The sequence below is a fragment of the Passer montanus genome, unplaced genomic scaffold (genome assembly GCF_014805655.1).
Source record: "Passer montanus isolate IOZ18808 unplaced genomic scaffold, ASM1480565v1 scaffold13, whole genome shotgun sequence".
NCBI classification, from domain to species: domain Eukaryota; kingdom Metazoa; phylum Chordata; class Aves; order Passeriformes; family Passeridae; genus Passer; species Passer montanus.
Genome location: NW_024359832.1, coordinates 3,488,971 through 3,508,117, shown reverse-complemented (window position 1 = coordinate 3,508,117; position 19,147 = coordinate 3,488,971). Strand labels below are relative to the sequence as shown.

Here is a 19,147-nt window from a genome sequence, read left to right as displayed (position 1 = left end):
TTCACAATGAAAAGCAAGGCACAACTTCACAAGGATATTTTCCGGGGATCGCAACGAGGAACGTCAGAGAAAGGAAAAACAATTCTTATCTCAACTGCTGCTCCTCTTGTTGTGCTCATGTGGAATGTGTTCTGCAGATTGCTTACCCAAGGCGACCAATTGCATCCATGTGTGTGTTTTGGGACTGTCGGGAGACAGTCATGAGATTTTGTTCAGTTGAGTGCTTGTGCAGTTTCATTTTAGATGTAGTGTAATATAGTATACAATAATATAGTATAATAAAGTAATTAATTAGCCTTCTGATATCAATGGAGTCCGCCTCATCATTTCTCCCGGCCAGGGGGGTCGCCCTGCATTTACTGTAATACTAAACCCAGGACCTGTCCTTGCAACAGAATGATCACACAGACAACAGCATAAATAGTCTCTCACCATCATTCTTTCAGGTACTGTAAGGCTGCAATTATGGGGAATATAAACTAGTTTTGGCAATACCTACAGGAAGGTAAGAAGAGCAGGGAATGGGAATAACAGCATGTGAAAACACTGCTGATCAGAACAGCATCGTCCCTAGTTACATAGGTCATTTTTGATATTCATCTGAATTAAGAGTTTTCTGTTTATGACCAGCAATTGCCAAATGCACTAGTAAAAAGTGCTTTTTTCTACTCCAACAATTGCAGTGCAAGTCTACAGTTTCATATTCAGTCCTGCTGAAACTAATTCAAACCTCACATTTTCCCTTTCCCATTCTCCTCTTCAAATTGTTCCTACGGCCTGCATCTGCACAAAATACACTGAACTAGCAGGCTGAGCTGACTGGAAACAACCACCTACCTTCTCTCCCAAAAGACAAAGTTTTTCATAGCCCCAAAGAAAAGCAACTAGAACTGCAGCTAAGCTTAATCACTCTTTTTAGTTTTAAAAACCGAGCCATGCCTGTAATGATAATAAGGCCATAGTTCCTCACCCAGTAGTGATTGCTGATTCCAGATTTATTTTTATTTCATGCAAAGAACTAGCTCTGCACATTAGCCTGCCAGCTTCCCTTTTCTCTCTTCTCTTGCACCACAATGTTGTTTTTTGGTGGGCACAGGGAGAATGGAGAGGAAGAGGGGAAAAACAACTATTTCACTTGGATCAAATAATCAGATTGAATAGCTTTTTGGCAAAAGAATAATTTTTTCCAAGAGAGGAGAAGGGGTGGGGCAGTGCAGTGGCAGAAACTGCAGGTAAAGATCAGAGCTGTTCACAGCAGCTGAAGCAGTGATTTTACACAAAGTGTAAAATCCAGCAACATAAAGCCCTTTGAAAGTGATAGGAATACTTGAATTGCAGAGTTAATTTCTGTCTAATGAGAAATAGAAGAACATCTTCCCTCAAAATAATTAATTAATAAATTTGGTGTAACTCTTCATTCTTAATGCACCCATTTTCTTCTTTGCACTATAAAAAACATCTGGGATCCTTCGTATATGAAATGTAATGCAGTTAAATGATGTCTCAGTTAAAGTTAATGTAAACCTGCCTAGAGCCTAGCTAGGCTATATTTTTAACAGGATTTTTATAGAAGATATGCAAAACGTGCCTCTGTCTCAAGTATGCAAAGCTCTCAGAGTATGTGAGAAGAGTATCTGGCCTGAAGGGAAAAGCAGACAGCCTGATTTTCACATCCCAAGTCAAATTTTCGCAAGTTTCAATTAGAAAATGATCTTATTAATAAGAGGAACTTTTACAGAACATCTTTAAGTAGCTTCCAGAAAATGGAACTGTGCTCAACTTGCAGCAGCAATCACCACCCACTTCATTACAGAACTTAGCCTAGCACATCCTCAGCACTAATTGCACAGTTGCAGTCCATAATTTCACTGGTAAAGCCTCCTTAAATCCAAGGAAAATTGGCAATATTCACCTGGCTCTTCCATAGCAAAAGTTCTACCAATGAGGAAAGAAATCATATCTTTAATCCTAAAATGTCTTGAAAGTTTCTAAGAATCCCACTAAAAGAAGCAAAACAAAAGTGAACTCTTTGAGTCTAACTTGCCTATGGCAGCGTTTTCCAAGTTTCTTGATAGGGGAATTACCCACAGCACATCAATTTTTTACCAGTCCCAACAGGCCATGTTCCCCTGTACTTAAAAAAATGTTGTCACTCTTCTTAATTTCACAATTTCCTGTGTGAGACATATGGACCTATACAATGCTTTTTGTAGCTCCTCTGTCCTATGTCACATTCACATTTTCTCAAAAATCCCTTCACCCAGGATTTTTCTCCTGGGAAGCTGAGAAGCCTCAGAGAAAAAAGAAAACAATAATTATCTCATTTGCTTCTCCTGTGTTGTGCTCCTTTGGAATGTGTTTGGAGATTGTTTACCCACAGGTGATGGTTTCATTGGTTTCTGGTGTGAATTATTTTGACTCATTGGCCAATCAATGCCAAGCTGTGTCAGGATTCTGGAGAGAGTCACGAGTTTTCATTATTATCCTTTTAGCATTCTGTAAGCATCCTTTCTGTAGTCTTTAGTATAGTATAGTTTAGTATTCTTTAATATAATACAGTATCATAAAATAATAAATTAGCCTTTTGAGGACATGGGAGTCAGATTCATCATTCCTTCCTGCCATGAGGGTCTCCACAAATACAATAGTCCTGTTGATAAGTAAGTATCTGATTTGTTGTAGACTTTTGCTCCACGTGAAAGGACTACAGTATTCCCACCTAGCATCTGATTTTTCCAGGAAAACCTTTTTCCAAAACTCATTACTGTCTTAAAAAAAATTAATGTATTATAACTTCCTTTTATTTACTATGACATCTTGGTACATTATTCATTTCAATTATAACAGAAGATGGACAGATTTTCTTGGCCTCTCTCGAGCTATGAATTTTCTCATGTACAGTCCACTTGGGATTGACTATCTCATACAGCATTTCAGATGCTTTCTCCATAATTTTCTTAGAATCTATCCTTAGGAATCCACACAGCAGGGAAGCCTACAAACTGTTTTCTCTTTAAGTATTGTGAGTTAAAGTCAATCATTTCGCAAATAAAGTATAGTGTCTGCAATTTTTTCACACAAATGCTAACTTGAAAATTCAATTTCCACAACTCAAAGCAGCTTCCCTTTCCTGACAGAATGGATAATTTTGCTGCTGAATGTGTATGCTGGGTGATTCTTCCCTTCTAAAGCTGTTCTCCATTTCTTACTGGCATTTTTCTTCTGCTTTCATTTAATATTTTCCCTTTAAGACTCCTAAAAATGCTTATCTTTTAGACATCTGTCCTGAATTTGCTATTGTAAATAGTGAGACAACGAAAGCATTTCATTTCTTTGATAATTTCAACTCTTCAGTGCCTGAATGATTCTTCCCATCTATTGGAGACCCCTGCTGTCTCCTCCCCAGAGTCTCCCTTATTCTGGACACAGTGGAAATTACTGTTTATACAACATAACCTCCCGTGTGATTGTATTTCCTATTTATATGCTTTCTCCTCTACCCAAGATCTCAGAAATGATCTAACAATTATGACATAGAACAAGTGCGTATTACCTTTCAATCAAGACTGCAATTTACACTTCAACACATCCCACCTTGCTTGTGATGCTTTGTTATTTTCTGCTACTTGGATTTCCTCCAACTTTTCTGCACTTAATGGCTTATGCTTTAGGTAAGATTTTTGAAAATTATTTACACAAGAATTTTAAAAATACTTACAAGGGTGTAAGCTATTTAGATACATATACTTTCAGTCATTAAATCTATAATGACTGGGGTGCTTTTTTTGGACTATATCTTAGTCCTAAAGAACCATTACACTTTTATGTGCCTTGAGCCTCAATTTCTTTTCTTTCCCTCGTGGAATGCTGTAACACTTAGAACACAAATACTGCAAATGTACCTTTATCTAAATAACAAATTAAACACTTGTTTTAATCAGACTGCCTTGTCATCCTACCAAAATTCAGTCTATCTAAATGAATCACACGTGTTTTACATGCATTTAAAGTTACAGATGCTAACGAAAGCATTATAAATACAAAGACTGTTCTTAACTTTATTTTCCTACAACTTTTGAATCACTAACTCAATATTTGAGACTGCCATACCAAGATTTAACATCTTTCACTGTATATCCAAAATGAGGCATCCAGCTCTAAAAGACATTTATCTCATCAGAAGTGCACTACTTTAGTAAGCATTAGTTGGATGCTTCAAATCAGAAGCGAGAGGTTTGTGCAAAGTTGAAGAACCTCTCTGTCAGACCATGGTTAATTAAGGGAATTCTTAAGTTTAGCACTGTTCTCAAGATCCTGATAGAATAAACTGCTTAAAACTCTTTAAATCCTGGCATGTAGGGATAAAAGTTAGCCACAGACTAACCAGCCATGGACAATTTCTTTTCATAATTTTAGAGCACCAGCAGACCCTATTCAAATCAACAGGGGAGGTACATGCCAAATGACTTTTTAGAAGCTATAACTTCTGCTTATTTTGATTTTCAATCTTGATGCTAGACAACTTCTCTACTGAGAGCATCTTTTAAGCATGTGCTGAAGTGCTGTCTGAATAGGAATGAAGTTAGCATATGCTCAAGTGTTGTTCTATATAATAGTTGCCTTCCCTTTTTAAAGATGTCACTCTCTTGACGTTTGTAGCTCCTTGAGATTTAATGTGAGCCAAGACACATTGCCACCATAACACTGGAAAAATAAAAACATTGCTAAAGAGACATCTGCAAATGAAGAAGGTTCCAAATTCTTCATGACAAGGAAAGTGGAGTGAAAGAAACTGAAGTAACACAATGAATGAAGAAAAGCTGAATCTCTACTCATCTGTGGTCCCTGCTAGGATTCTCTTCAATTGCACATATTCCTTCTGTATTTATTTAGGTACATTTGCACAAAATCAAAACAGTATTCTGTATTTATTTAGGTACATTTGCACAAATAACTTTAAACTTCCACTCAAACTGATGCTTAAAAAGGAACATCATGTACAAAATACATGTCAACTGCCTCTGATTAGCTCAAAACTTCTTCTAGAATGACAGACACAATTCACTTCTGCAACTCTATTAAATAAGTGTTGAATGATAACTGCATAGGAGTAATTTCAATAATGATACCATGAATATAAAAGAAGTTGTAGTCAGTAAGAAGCATATAAAATACAAATCACATGGTTCAAAAGCATTTGTTTCTTAATGTTTCTTTACTGATGTACATCAAGCAACATGTTTCACTGTCTTACAACTAAAGCACAGGTCCTCTTACAGAACTAAATCATTCCTTTATTATACATTCAACTTCTTAAAAATAGCATTAAAAGCTGTGGTTTCAAGATTAAAATTAATCTCTAATTTTAAAAGACAGCAACTTAGTCAAAAGTAAGATATTCTACAGCTATCTTTCTCTAAACTGATGCCAACTACTACCACACAGTTATTTGCCAAAAGAAATCAAGGCACCAGTGTTTGCTTTGTTGCTGTCTGCCATTTATACCTGCTCTCTGCTAAAAAAATCCACTAAAATGATAAGGGGATGCTTTATCTCTACTGAAATTTGTACTATCAACATAGAACAACAAACCCACTGGTGACAGAATCACCACTTCCATGACGGTTCTCATTTCCTTTGTAACCAACAAACTAGTTGCACCATGGAAATAGAGAGGTCATACCTAAAAGCATCCATTAAGCACTGACAAAGTGAAGGAAAAGACAAGGAACTCCATACTCGGTTGAGAAAGAACAATATTACAAACAACTAACAACAGCAAGGTCCCCATTTCTAATAGTCTCTCTTGACAAGAACGAAAAATCCTTGTGGAGTTGATCAGTATTTCTTATTCCAGAGGGCTACCACAGCCAATAAACCTTGGTAAATACTGTGTCTGTAGATAATACAAAAGCAGAAGTGTGTGCAAACAGCAATACCACCATTACCAAAATGTAAAATTAATGAAGGGATGGAAAACAATGTAAAAAAAGGCCCCTATTCTAGCTGTGAAAAATAAGCATTTCTCATTTGCTAGAACAGAGATCCTCTACAGTATATTGCAAAATGTAAATATGGATTAAGAAGCACTTACATAAAAGCACTAATAGCTTTTATTTTAGGTGATATTTTAGGCATAAATGATCCTGTTGACTTTGGGAAATTATCAGAGACAATTTACACATGAAATGTGTAATGTCTTGAAAAAAAGGCTTAAGAGGAGTGCACAGCCTCATTACAGCACAAAGACATAATCTGAATATAAGCAGTAGTAAGTTTGTTACATTTACATGTGGGTAGACATTTGATAAACTCCTGTCTCTTGAGGGCTCGGTAACAGTGCTGGTAGCCTGAAGAGAGAAGCAAGGTACTTCTTGAATAAGTCTCCAACAGAAGGTCATGACTTTTCTCAAGTCAACTGACACAACAAAAAAACCATTTCACAAGACAATTGAACTGATGCAATGGTGCCATACTGCTTCCTTTCAACCATGTGTGCTTGCCATTTCCTTTGAAACAACTTTTGTGCCAAACCACCCAAGAGCTAACTTAGCCTGTGTTAGGGCTGGGTCAGCTCACTGACATGGCATACAAATGCCATAAAAAGTATGCAGTACTGTATGGTTCAGAGCAAAGGGAATGGTGACACTTTGTCAGTATCACCAACCTTTAAATTAAGTCCATCTGACTCATAACAGTTTATGTGGGGAAGAGGAAAACAAACTCAAACAGCAAATCCCATCCATGGATCTGAAACACAAGTCAGGCACCAGGACTAACTGAGAACAACTGCTCTGAATTTAATTTCATTCAGCTAATGAATTATACAATTTGAAAGGAATGAGAGATTGTCAACTCCCCCTTGTGCTTCACAAGGTACCAAAGGGAGAGGTGGTCAGGCTGCTGACCACCTGCAGTAAAGAGAAAAACAATTCATTATCTCCCAGGTAGGGAGTGGATTACCCATGAGGGAAATACAACTCATATTTTAGATCAGAGGTGAAGTGTTATCATAATTATTTTTTTAAGGCAATATGTACCAGCTGCTTTAGAGTGGAACACCACACCCAGTCTGCCCCCGACACTTCTTGCTCAGAGCAAGTCTTAAATTCTTACTCAGCTATTCTCTTGACCAAAGAATATTGCAAAAGGCTGGACACTTCATCAAGTCACTTCATTTTTTGGAACCCCACTTCTCTCAACAAGTTGCTTCCAGATGCTGCTCTTCCTGGCTGAAGCACATACCTCTTTAATCTCTTGGGCAGGCACAGCTGAGAGCAGGTAAGCTAAAGAGCCAAAGCTTAGGCTAAGTATTTACCCCCCTGCAAGCAGGCCTGTGTTCCAGATCTGGTATTTTGATTAGTCATTTCCCAATTACAGAATTCTTTAGTGAAACTGGAAACATATTTCTAAGAGCCTACCATTAAACAAAAAAGCACATACTAAAATTAATTTCACACTTAAGATTTATCATTAGAGGCTACTTTCCATGGTACATTAAGTTGGACAGGATTTTGCTATTCTTCTGAAACATGTGCATGACTTTACCCCTCTTGATAGGCCTTTTTTAAAAAAAAGTGGGATAAAAAATGGTAGCCTCCACTGCAACCAGGCAGACATCCAGATGTTTTTGGTTGGGTTTTTCTGTGGGTTTTTCTAACAAACATGTTTTCAATAAGTGAAAACAAATGCTAGCTTGATTGACAACATTTAATTATGCACCAATACTGTTATGTTCAAAACAAAACAAAAAAACAGTGCTTTGTAAAAGACTTAAAATAATTTAGGTTATGAACAGGTCAGCATAGAAATAGACTGTGCCTGAGCTGTCCAGGTCTCTCTGGTTAATTACCTTTCCAGGACAGCCACTCTGATCTATTTAGTAAGAAATTAGGCACCTTATTTCCAAGTACATCTCACAGTGATAATTTTACCCACCTCAGTTTCAGATAAAACTAACACAGCAAACCCTTTCCTGCAAAATCTGTCTAGGAGCTAAGAACACAATACAGCACCTGACACTTGAAAAGCAAAACACTGCAAGTACACACTGCTTTGCAACTTGCAGTTTCCCATGTGGAAATTCACAGGGGAAGTTTTAGATCTGGGTGCTGATCTTCAAATCCCTGGTTAACCAAGACTGATCAGTCTAACAAATTGTTTTCCCTATGGGAAATTCCCACAACTATATTTTCAGATGGATGGATGTATGTGCTTGTTTTGTTATAGCATAGTTATTGTCTCTAAAAGATTGTTTGTGTTAACCAGAAACACTGCAGCCTAGATTTTCTGAATTTGATAGCCTATTTGGCAAAATATGTATTGCAAGACATGAGATACAACTTCCTTGGCCATTTCTTTATCTGACTGCTACTGACTGTCCTGTTTATAGCACTGGAATTTCCTTTTAAGCATTACATTTTTATAATATTCAGTGAAGGCCTAATTCCTTTTCCAGCACTAGAGTCTGAATGCTTCTGTTCACAGACAAGCCTAGCTGACTACATTAATGCAGTTGTTCTTTAATGTTCCAGTTACAGTATGTTTTTGCTGTGTGAGCAAAGAAGACTTCTGACAAACTTTCTCAGCCTGAGCAATTAGAGGTCAAAAACAACCCCATTTTTTAGTGTGTAAAAGGAAAATGTTTAAGAGCCTAACATGATTAAGTTTCTTACAACTATATGTCAGTTCAGGTTGTATTTAAATCTTAGGAACATGATGCCTGCAAGTTGCTTGTGCAAACTGAGATTTTTAAATCCTTGTACTTCAACTGCTTTTCACAGAATGGAAAGTCCATTTTGTTCTTTCAAATAAATCCACTAATAAATATCAATAGATTCCTTCAATGCTCTCTCTTATAGCTCACTGTTTAATTGCCTGTGTCAATTGGAGAGAAAAGACAAGTTTCCCTATGAAAATTAGCATTATCTTAAATACCATTAAACTAGCTGTAATGTTAAACTTTTTTTCAACCATGTAAAAAGTTCATGTTCTACTCCCAATATTTTTATACCCTAGAATCACAGAACTATTGGTAGAAAAAGTTCTTTGGAGGTCTCCACCTAACTTTCTGGCCAAAGTGAGGTTGCTGCCAGCACACTGTCATCCATGACTTTGAGTGTTGGAAATACCCAAGGAAAAGGATCCCACAGCCATTGCAGACAATGGGTTCTGCACCATCCATCCAGTGAAAAAGATTTTCCTAATTTCTGCTGTGAAGTTCTGCTACTTTATTTCACTGGAGAGTACAATTTTTTAAATGAGCAGTCATAATAGAGGTGAGAAATACAGATTTTGTGTACGGATAAATACTTATTAGTACTAATTGTGTACAGCTAAATTAATCTTTAGCTGTATTTGGCTGTTTATCACTTTCTCAAATTCCCACCTCTACAATGATTTCAAACCATGGTACTCATTATGTTGTTCTTGAATTTCACATGATTGTAAAAGATGACAGTGGCTGTAAATCACTTAGCTGCATCAACGCTCTGACCTTCCAATATTTCAATACAGGTTTAGAATTTACCATTTTATATTAATGATGAATCTGTGCCCACACCTGGCTGCACTCTACGTGTTATAATCCATAACAGACCATGCAGAAGCAGAACAGATAAACTTTAATCAATCATAAAATAACATACTGCTACCAGATGTAAGGTGTACCTTTGGAAACAAAGTGATCAATCACAATACAGAACAGAAAAAAAAAATTAATATAATCTTTTTGTTGAAATAGACACACAAATACTTTTTAAATAGTTTCAGACAACCTGATGGGTCTGAAACAAAAGCCAGTGCCTGCAACTCTCAAACAATTATCTTCAGATATCCCTTGCTTCATTGTTACCATCATTGAAAGTTTCACTAAGTATTTGATGTCTTGCTTAGCCTCTTGGCCAATTCATAATTCAATCTGACAACAAACATCTGTTTAAAATGCAAGCAACAAAGTATAAAAACCCATGATAAATGCAGAACAGGCATAAAGCTGAAAGTCTTCCATTCTTTCAAGTTTTAAAGGAACACACATCCACACGTCATTTAAACTCGAACAAAGCTGATTTTATTTCCAAAGTTGAGTAGAAGTGGGAATCTCTCACTCTAAAGGAAACCACACCACTGAAAGGCCAAAGAGTCAAGATCCACGGAATTTCAAAGAGGGTGTGTTAATTATTCACAGTACTTATTGCAATATTAATCCTAACAAATATTTGAAGTCTATTAGATATCTTACATGGAACATTGTTTCATCAGACTGAATTTGAAGAGGTGAACTACAAACAGAAGAACTGCAATAATGAGCCACAAATTTATTAGAAACAATTGAAATCACAAGCTTAGCTAGAGGTAAATGTATGACAACATTATTACAATTTTCATACAAGCATCTGGAGTTTTTGGCAAACTTGCAGTTACCTGACAGCAGTAACACACCAGGTGATAAAAGCCAGCAAGCTTTTTTTTAACCTTATAAGCATAAATGGTAATGAAAAATTGCTCTATATATTAATTAATGGCTTTTAAGAATCCTTTGGATTTCAGCTAATATATTTCACATGTCAGAAACTTCACTGTTTCCTTTCCAAGCTATGCTCATGTACTCATAAAAAACAACAATGGTAAAACTGATGAAAACCAGGTTCTTGATAATGAATTTTGTGAAAAACCCACGTTTCTCTTAGCTTACTAATTCCGCCCTGCGAAATGCAAATACAATTTCAAATTTCTTCTAGGGAAGAAAAGCAGAATTCTGATTCTTTTGACTAGTGAAAAAAAAATGCCATTTTAAATGAGACTTGACAAATTTTAAGGCAGACTTTTTCACTATCTTTAATTTTGGGAGAAAATTTAGGTATAAGTGAGGTAATGAAACACTGTACTGCTGGAAGAGAAAACAATCTCAAACATGGACTCAAGCACCAACAAAATTAATAGTTACCATATTAGTCTATTCATGCTTGCATTTGAAGGCCAAGATACATTTGAGTGGCTAAATTTCTGGTTTGATATTTAAGACACTGCTTATGTTCTTCTGTGCCAATATGGGAAACCAAAACCATTTTCAGTTCAAGAGGAAATGATGTTTTAACAACATCTCGAATTCTTTTTTATTTTTGAGGACAAGAATACCCTAAAAATCTACCATGGGTCCAGTGCTGCTGTTACTCCTTACACAACTGAGTCTACTCCAACTTGTATGAGTAATTAAACACAAATTGAGCTAAAAGACAAAATTATTTATTAGATCACTGCTGGAAATACTGGGGATTAGGGAAACTCAAGTTTATGGACTGACTTGGGATGCAGTTACCGGATACCTCAGCTTCAGCAGGAAAAAATGTTTTTAGTATGAGCTGCACAAGGCTGAGATAGACAGACATGGAATTTCTTGTTTCCGCACCACTCGTGACATATTGCGTCCAGCTATTCCCACAGTGGTTTTCATATTGCTCTTTCCTACCAAACAGGAAGGTGAGCTGGACCCTCCCTGTAACAGTAGTGGAAGAACACAAAATTCTTTGTAGTAGAATTCTAGTAGTGGCAGAACCCCAAATACATAACAATAAATGCTGTGCAGTGACAAAGAGATTTTCATGTACAAACTGAACATAGTTAAGCGATAAAAGAATTAGGGTAATATCAAGGCTGAGTGGAGGGCTGCAAAGAAACAAAGCTGGTCAGTTTCAAAGATGCGTTAGAGAGGTGAAAAGACCCAAGTTTCCTGGGATGCAAGCAAGCAAACATAAATCCTGTGCTTTTTGAAACTCTGAGACAGAGACTCGCTTTTATGAGAACACTTTTCCACTTCATTCTTTAAAGCAATCGTTTAAGGGCTCGGGGTGGGAGTTCACTCTCCTCGACCACGCGCAAGTGACCGTGTTTTGCTCCCGGGAGCGCCCGCTGCCACGCTCCTGCCCCTCTCCGGCTCGGCTTCTGCCCCGCTCCGGTCCCACTCCTGCCGCACTCCTGCCTAAACTCTGAGACAGAGACTCGCTTTTATGAGAACACTTTTCCACTTCATTCTTTAAAGCAATCGTTTAAGGGCTCGGGGTGGGAGTTCACTCTCCTCGACCACGCGCAAGTGACCGTGTTTTGCTCCCGGGAGCGCCCGCTGCCACGCTCCTGCCCCTCTCCGGCTCGGCTTCTGCCCCGCTCCGGTCCCACTCCTGCCCCGTTCCAGGCCCCATTCCAGGCCCCTCTACTGCCGCACTCCTGTCCCGTTCCAGGCCCTATTCCAGGCCCCACTACTGCCGCACTCCTGTCCCGTTCCAGGCCCGCTCCTGCCCGCTCCTGCCCGCCCTGGGCGCGGGACTCGCGTTCGCGGCGCCCTCTGGCGGCAGCGCGGGCCGTGCTGAGGGACGCGCCGGGCCCTCACCGGCCCTCAACCCCCCTCACAGCCCCTCATCGCCGGCCGGGCCGCGGGGATGCCCCCACGGACGGGCATGGCTGAGGATCAAGCCTGGGCACGTTACTTTTCACGTTAGGATCGGGCCACCGGTGTAGTTCTCCGCTGAAACTGCTTTTGCGAAATGGCAGAGGCGCTACTAGACTGTCTGCTAGGGGAGATCTATGGGAGGCTTGGCACAAAGAAAAAGGAGTGTTAAATATATATATATATGCAAATACACCAGTAAGTGGAAGAAACAAAATCAGATACTAATACTTCCTGTCCCAGTGTATATTCCATTCATCTACAGGATGTTTTCCCAGGAAGAAAGTCGACCCTCGCTCTCTCTACTTCTTTCTGTCTCCTCACATCATCAGTATTACAAAACAGAGAATCGTGCTTCATCTGAATCAAGTCTCTCACTTTACTGCCTCAGTACACTCTGCTTTTATTTCAAATAGAAAAAAATAGCAATAAATTGCACTAACATTTCCTTGGGAAACCATGCTTTATTCTTTTTAATAGCTCCTATTTAAAATGTGGTCTTTTTTCTGTTAAGCACTGATTGACAGATGAGTAGAACATTACTGCATGTACTTCTAAACTCTGAATAAACACTACTGAACCTATCGATTCACCTGACTCCCATCCTGATCCTATTTCTGCTATCAGAAAACTCTCCAGTGAGCCATCCTTCTGACTGAGGACCATGGTCCACACCCCCAGAAAACATTTAGATATGAAGTCACACAAACTCAAATCCCTCAGTAGGAAAGCCATATTCCTTCACTTGCTTCCCAACAGAGAGGAAATACATGATACATTTGACTCAGAAGCTGACCTTTGGTAGGGGCCACCATTATATATTCAAGAAAAATTATAGTAATATTGGGCAATTATAAGGAACAACCACCTAGGACTATAACAACAACTTCTGGCAACACAAAATCTTGAACCTTCAGAAGGCAGAAGCGTCCAGTGGACTATTGTTTCTACGAGCCCCAACAGAGCAACCCTTCACAAAATTCTCCAAGCATTTCCATACTTTCTGGTTTTCCCATCATCCTGTGGCAGTAAGCTCCATGAGGTCTCCATTTATTTATTTTTTTTTTAGCTTACTGCCTGATAGGCAAAAAAAAAAAAAAAAAAAAAGGCAACTCCTCATATAATGAAAAACACTGAGTAACTGTTCTATTTCACCTAGACACTCAAAACGGTCTGACTATCCACCACAACAATTTACTCATAAACCAGCTGTTTTCCAGAAGGAAAACAGCGTCTTCCCTCTATTTAGTGCCTCCCCACATCTAAGTCTTTCCATGTCTCTACTAGTGTGGTTGCCTGCTATTTGCCTTTTCCAATTCAACTGTTATTTTTCCTAAGTTACACACTGATGTAGCAGTATTTTCCATTTTGTTCTTTGTAGACTTCATGATGAGGGTTCTCATGGAGACAGAATGCCGACTGCAGCAAACCATCAGGTCCTTATTTTGGTGGCAACACTAGCTGAAAGTCCAGCAATGTATTTAATAGAGTTCGCATTGTTTCCCACTCTCCAGCATTCTTTCACATCTAGTGGCAGAGTCATTTAAACATTCTATCAGTCACTGTTTCCACTATGAAGCCTTTATGTGATTCCCAGCTATTCATTTTAGGGAGATCAATCTGCATTAGCAGAAATGTCATTACTTGACTATTTTCTGTTTTCCCTGATCAGAAAACACTCTCTGTCTGCAAGATTCCACCAGCAGCCTTCTTCACTCTGGAGCCTAGCCACTCATTCTTATTTTTCCTTCTGTCTTTTAACAAACGCATATTCTGGGAGAAGTGGTCCATAAGACTTCTTGGTGAAGACTCTTGTTAACAGCATTTTGAAAAGCCAAGTATGTTGTATTAACCAGCATTTTCACTGTCTCCTTCAAAGAAATTTCTAATAAATTTGTGAGGTATTGCTTCCCCTTGTAAAATGGAAATAAACTACTTCATCTCTTCTTTATTGTATCATTCATTCCTATTTACCCACTAATCTATTCTTTGCTAGAATTTCTGCCAAAGAACTTCCTTTTTCTTCAAGGACTTCTTAAATAATTAATGTCATATGTGCCAAATTTCATTCCCCTCCAGCAACTCCAACTCAGCAACGTCTTACTTATGTTAGTTTAAAGTCTTGACTGAATACCATATGGTCACAATATTTATAATTTCTCTTATTAATGTCTTTTACTGAAGCTGTGGTCCACCAGTAAAGCAAATCCAGCACTAGGAATACTAGCAAGAGACCAAAAACTTAACAGCCATATAAATGCCGGTGCAAATGTGTTCACAGAATTTTGTATGATTGGCTTTGAACTGGCAGTCTCTATGTCATATGACATATCATTTATCTTTTATTGTACTGCATAGAATCAGAATAAAGTCCAAGTTACACATGCTTACTAAATGAACAGAAATGCATTCACCTCCCCACATTTGAACCAGATGAAACTTGTACTGACGGATGATCTGCTATGGTGCACTGATGGTGATAGAACATCAGCCTGACACTTCATTTAGAGGTTAATTTCCTTACAGGATATGCTTAAAAAACTCAAACCTCTGTTTTACAGGGGTTCAAAAAGTGATTACGTCAATTCATGGGAGGACAAATGAACGCTCACCAGGACTCACTGCAGATCACTGGAATCTGCTACCACACAGCATTCAGGTGTCTCAGCAGGTCAGCCCCAGTTTATTCTTCTTCAGGCATGTGCTAATGTTCACAGTTGGATTCAGACACTAAGCAAGAGAGATAATTTGATCGACTACCACTAATCTGATGTGTTCTTTAAGTTTTACTTGTCCCCCAAAAAAAATTTTTACTCCAACAGAATATTCCAGTTTCACTGCTCCAAAACTTATTTATATCTCATCTTCCTGTCCTCCACATCAGAATACGTAACAACTTCCTGTAAACATCAGACCATATTCTGTGTTACCTTAGGGATCTCTCCATGAAGCAAGCTTAGTGGAAAAAACGAGATCCAAGCAACTAAAGGCGAGTATACAGAGTTAATCTGCAAAGGCCAGGACAAGAAAGGAAGTGAGTAGAAGACTAGAAAGCCCCTGCTTTCTAGTCCTCCATGCCTTGGAGAGCCATGGGAACACACAGTTATTATGAGATCAAATTCTTCTGGATACTTAATTTTAGATTTTTTTTTATATTTTTAATCTACACAAAGAATTAAGAAAATGTCCTCATGAATACGGATAAGTAAAACACTTGAAAGTGGAATCAAAGACTGCGAGGTTATTGATTAGTAATGTACTATCTCTAGGTTTTGTTTTTTGTTATCTCAGTTTGGGATGGGATTATTTTTGTTGTTGTGTTGGCTTTGTTCTTTTTTAAGAAATCTGTAGTACATCAAATTTGTCTTTGAAAACCTTTTGTCCTCTTCTCTTTACACAGAAAATACTACGCCACAATAGAATTCCGAGTAGTCATGCCTGCTGAATATACACGCAGTCATACTGCTGTTGGAATGAACTGCACTTACCAGAATAGAACACATACTTGGAAAGTGCTAGAAGTGCCTCTTCTTGGTATAATACCAAAAAGATTAGAAATCCAGACCTAAGGCTGTCCTGGGTCCCTGTAGTGCTGTCCCTGCATTAACACTGTAGTAGGGGAAAATACCATGCGCCATACACACACACACACGTGCATATTACATATGCATCTCAAAAGACTCCATTCCAACATGGTAAGAAAAGGCAAAAAGGGCTTTACACTGTTTCATCTATATTTCCTGGAATTTCAGGTATCTCAAATATGACTATGAAAATATTTGTGGTGTAGTACATTATGCTTTTTTGCTGCTCCTTGGCACAGTGATAATTTGCCAAGTTGCCAAAAGAAGTAAAGAAATGAACCACTAATAGGATTAAAGTGTCCATTTATATACATTTAGTCTGAGTTTGGGGTGCAGGGGGAGAAAAAGAGACAAATCTACATAAGAAAAATCACTTAGCAAATAGAACCTGCAAAAAGCCTGTAAGTCTGCAAATGGCTTATGAAGTCACTATAGCCTAGGGGAGAGAAGAAAATACTGATAAATCTGTGATTTACATTACCATTTCTCTATGACCTTATGAATAAATTTTGCTCTGTGCTCTGGTGGGATTAAGAAAAAAGGAATGATAAGCAGCTCTAGAGAAACAGATTCATTTCAAAATGCTACCCTTGTGTTTCAGCAGTTAGCAAAGCAGTATCAGGAAATTCTTCACTACCACTAACACAATGAATCAATAACATTTACTATGACATTAAAAAAGGCACCTACCGTCATAGTGAAAAAAAAAGTCCTGAACCCAGCTAATTGTTGTTACTCTCTCTCAATGGAACTTCATTGCTACACAGAAAAACTGCTTCAATTAGGGAAGAATTTATCCATTAAGACAGAAAAAGTTGTAACTGCAATTACATTACAAGATCAGGAATATACTTGCCACATACATAGTTCTAAAGAAAGACAGAATATACAATCTACAGACTTAGTGAGTGCAGTAACTCATTTCTAGCCTTGGTAAGCCTGATGATCACCAATTGAAGAACATACTGTAAGTTTTCATACTGAGCAAATTTTCAGCATCTTCCTTAACAGGTTGAACAAATGTTCTAATAAGAAATGAGCTGATTGCAAGATGGAATGTACACAACAAAATAAATTATCGAAAGGGACACACATTCCTTAGACCTCACAGAAACACATTGGGGAGCATGCCAATAGTATGCTCTGTAGTCTTTGGGTCAGAACCATGGAGCCAAATAAAATATAAACTTACTTTTTTTCTGATCCATTTTTTGTGACATAGATGGACGAGTAGGACTTAATATTGGCAGAGTGGTCATCCTCTCTGTGTTGTTAAAAGAAGCATCTGTAGGCCACAATGTCATCTCCTCTGCAGTGGCAAACAGCCGTGTGCTGTCTTCAGAACCCTCTGCCAAAGCAGCTTCAGAGGCAGGCTGATGACTGAGCACTGTGGCTTGAGTTGGGGAACCAAAGGAATTTTCCTGGAAAGATTCTCTAAACATATTTGAGTTCTTGTTCATTTGGTCAATGTGGGATAAAGGTGTGGTGGTCCAAGAAGAGGGCTGCGTGCTGACATCCACTGTGGAATCAGTCTCAGAACTATTTTCAACCATATTTGGCAAAAGATCAGGAGACATTTCAAAGTCACCATTAACTGTGAGTCTCTCACTTCCATTTGAATAAAAGCATGTTTTTTCTAACACTCCTGCAATAAAGGAAAAAAAAAACCACCAAAATTACCATCTGGAAGAGTGTTACCAATTTGTTTTGGAAAGTTAATAATAAATATAATGGCACAGATTTTAAAAGTATTTTAATATCAAAATTAAAATTAAAGACAAATTTAAGAATTCTATCTGGCAACAAAATAACAGGGCATATAAAACATGGTTGCTGTAGGATAGAGAAACAAATGCTTCCATGAGCTTAAAATATTTTAATCGTATTTATAGTATATCACCAAATACTTCCATGTTTAAAATTACAGAGTGCAATTTCAAGGAACTTCAACATGCATTCATTCTATCATTATGTTAACAAGATGGACAAGGCTATTTTTTTATCCTTTTGAATTGCATCATCTCTTGTTTTCATAGTACCACCATCTTCAGAAATCAAATTCTGAAGCTTTTAGGGAATCAATACATTTTTAACATATTCCATATTCACTAATTTGCAAAATGGAAAGAGGTACTGTTTTCTTTATATAAGATTATGTAATTTAACGACCACTGCTAAATATGGGCCCCTGAGTTATCTGTCATTCTTCTCTCATACTGGACTTTAAATATACAGTTATTGTCTAAAATTTTAGTTACTTGCTGGCTTTATGTTTTGATCATTTATTGTATTATAGACAAAACCAGACTTTTCTCAGTTGTATGTGTTCAACAGTTGCAAGTAATTATAATTCACAAATCAAAACAGTAAGCAGATGTATCCCACAAGCATCAGGAATTTAAACTACATAGTAAGATAACTGATCTTTAACCTAGTAATCCAAATAATAAAGAAGACATCTTAAACATGTTTAGAACATATAACTTATTTATCTATAATAAAAATGACAAATATTATCTCAAATTCTTTAACCAAATGTATTAGAGTCATATTTAATGCTAAAAGAGAAGTACCACTCTGTATTACAATAAAATAAATTTTTGGTAAATAGCAAGAGTGATTTTTTCCACTGGGGGGTAAAAGAGCTAAACAATCATAATAGACACAGTTCATCTACACTTGATTACTAAAAAAATTAAAAGGAAGATCAAAATATAAAGTCTTCCAAAAGTACCAAGTACCTTGGCAACAGTTGGTAATTTTAGTAACTTTTCTTCACATTCATTTGACGCTTCATTAGCTACTTGGTACAGATGAACCCCAAATGGCAGGGGGGCTGGAATTAGATGATCTTTCTCTGGTTCTATGACTCCACAAATAATAAGTCCACAAAAGACCCACCACCATTTCTCCCAGACTTAATTTTCGTTTTGGTTATTGCATTTACCAAAATGGCTGGTTGCACCATCACCTGTCAGTTAGGCCTTGTTCACTCCACATTACCCCAGGCTCTGTCCCCAGACAAATCCACCCCTCTGCCAGCTCCAGGCACCACACAGAGCCCAAGAGGGTATCCTGATCCCATTCCCATTATTGAATTCCTCTTCTCACTTCTCGTGCACTC

The 19,147-nt window shown here is 37.8% G+C and overlaps 1 protein-coding gene across 3 annotated transcripts in view; it reads right to left on the bottom strand.

Moving 5' to 3' along the window:
- CORIN (corin, serine peptidase) overlaps positions 1 to 19,147 on the bottom strand; it is a 120,918-nt gene that overhangs the window by 79,272 nt on the left and 22,499 nt on the right. For all 3 annotated transcript variants that reach the window (XR_005626499.1, XM_039698906.1, XM_039698907.1), the window contains exon 3: positions 17,216 to 17,668. Coding sequence is in view for 2 of the 3 variants with exons in the window: in XM_039698906.1 (XP_039554840.1) it covers positions 17,216 to 17,668 (453 nt within the window). In the remaining variant the exon portion in view is untranslated. The remainder of the gene's footprint in view (positions 1 to 17,215; positions 17,669 to 19,147) is intronic.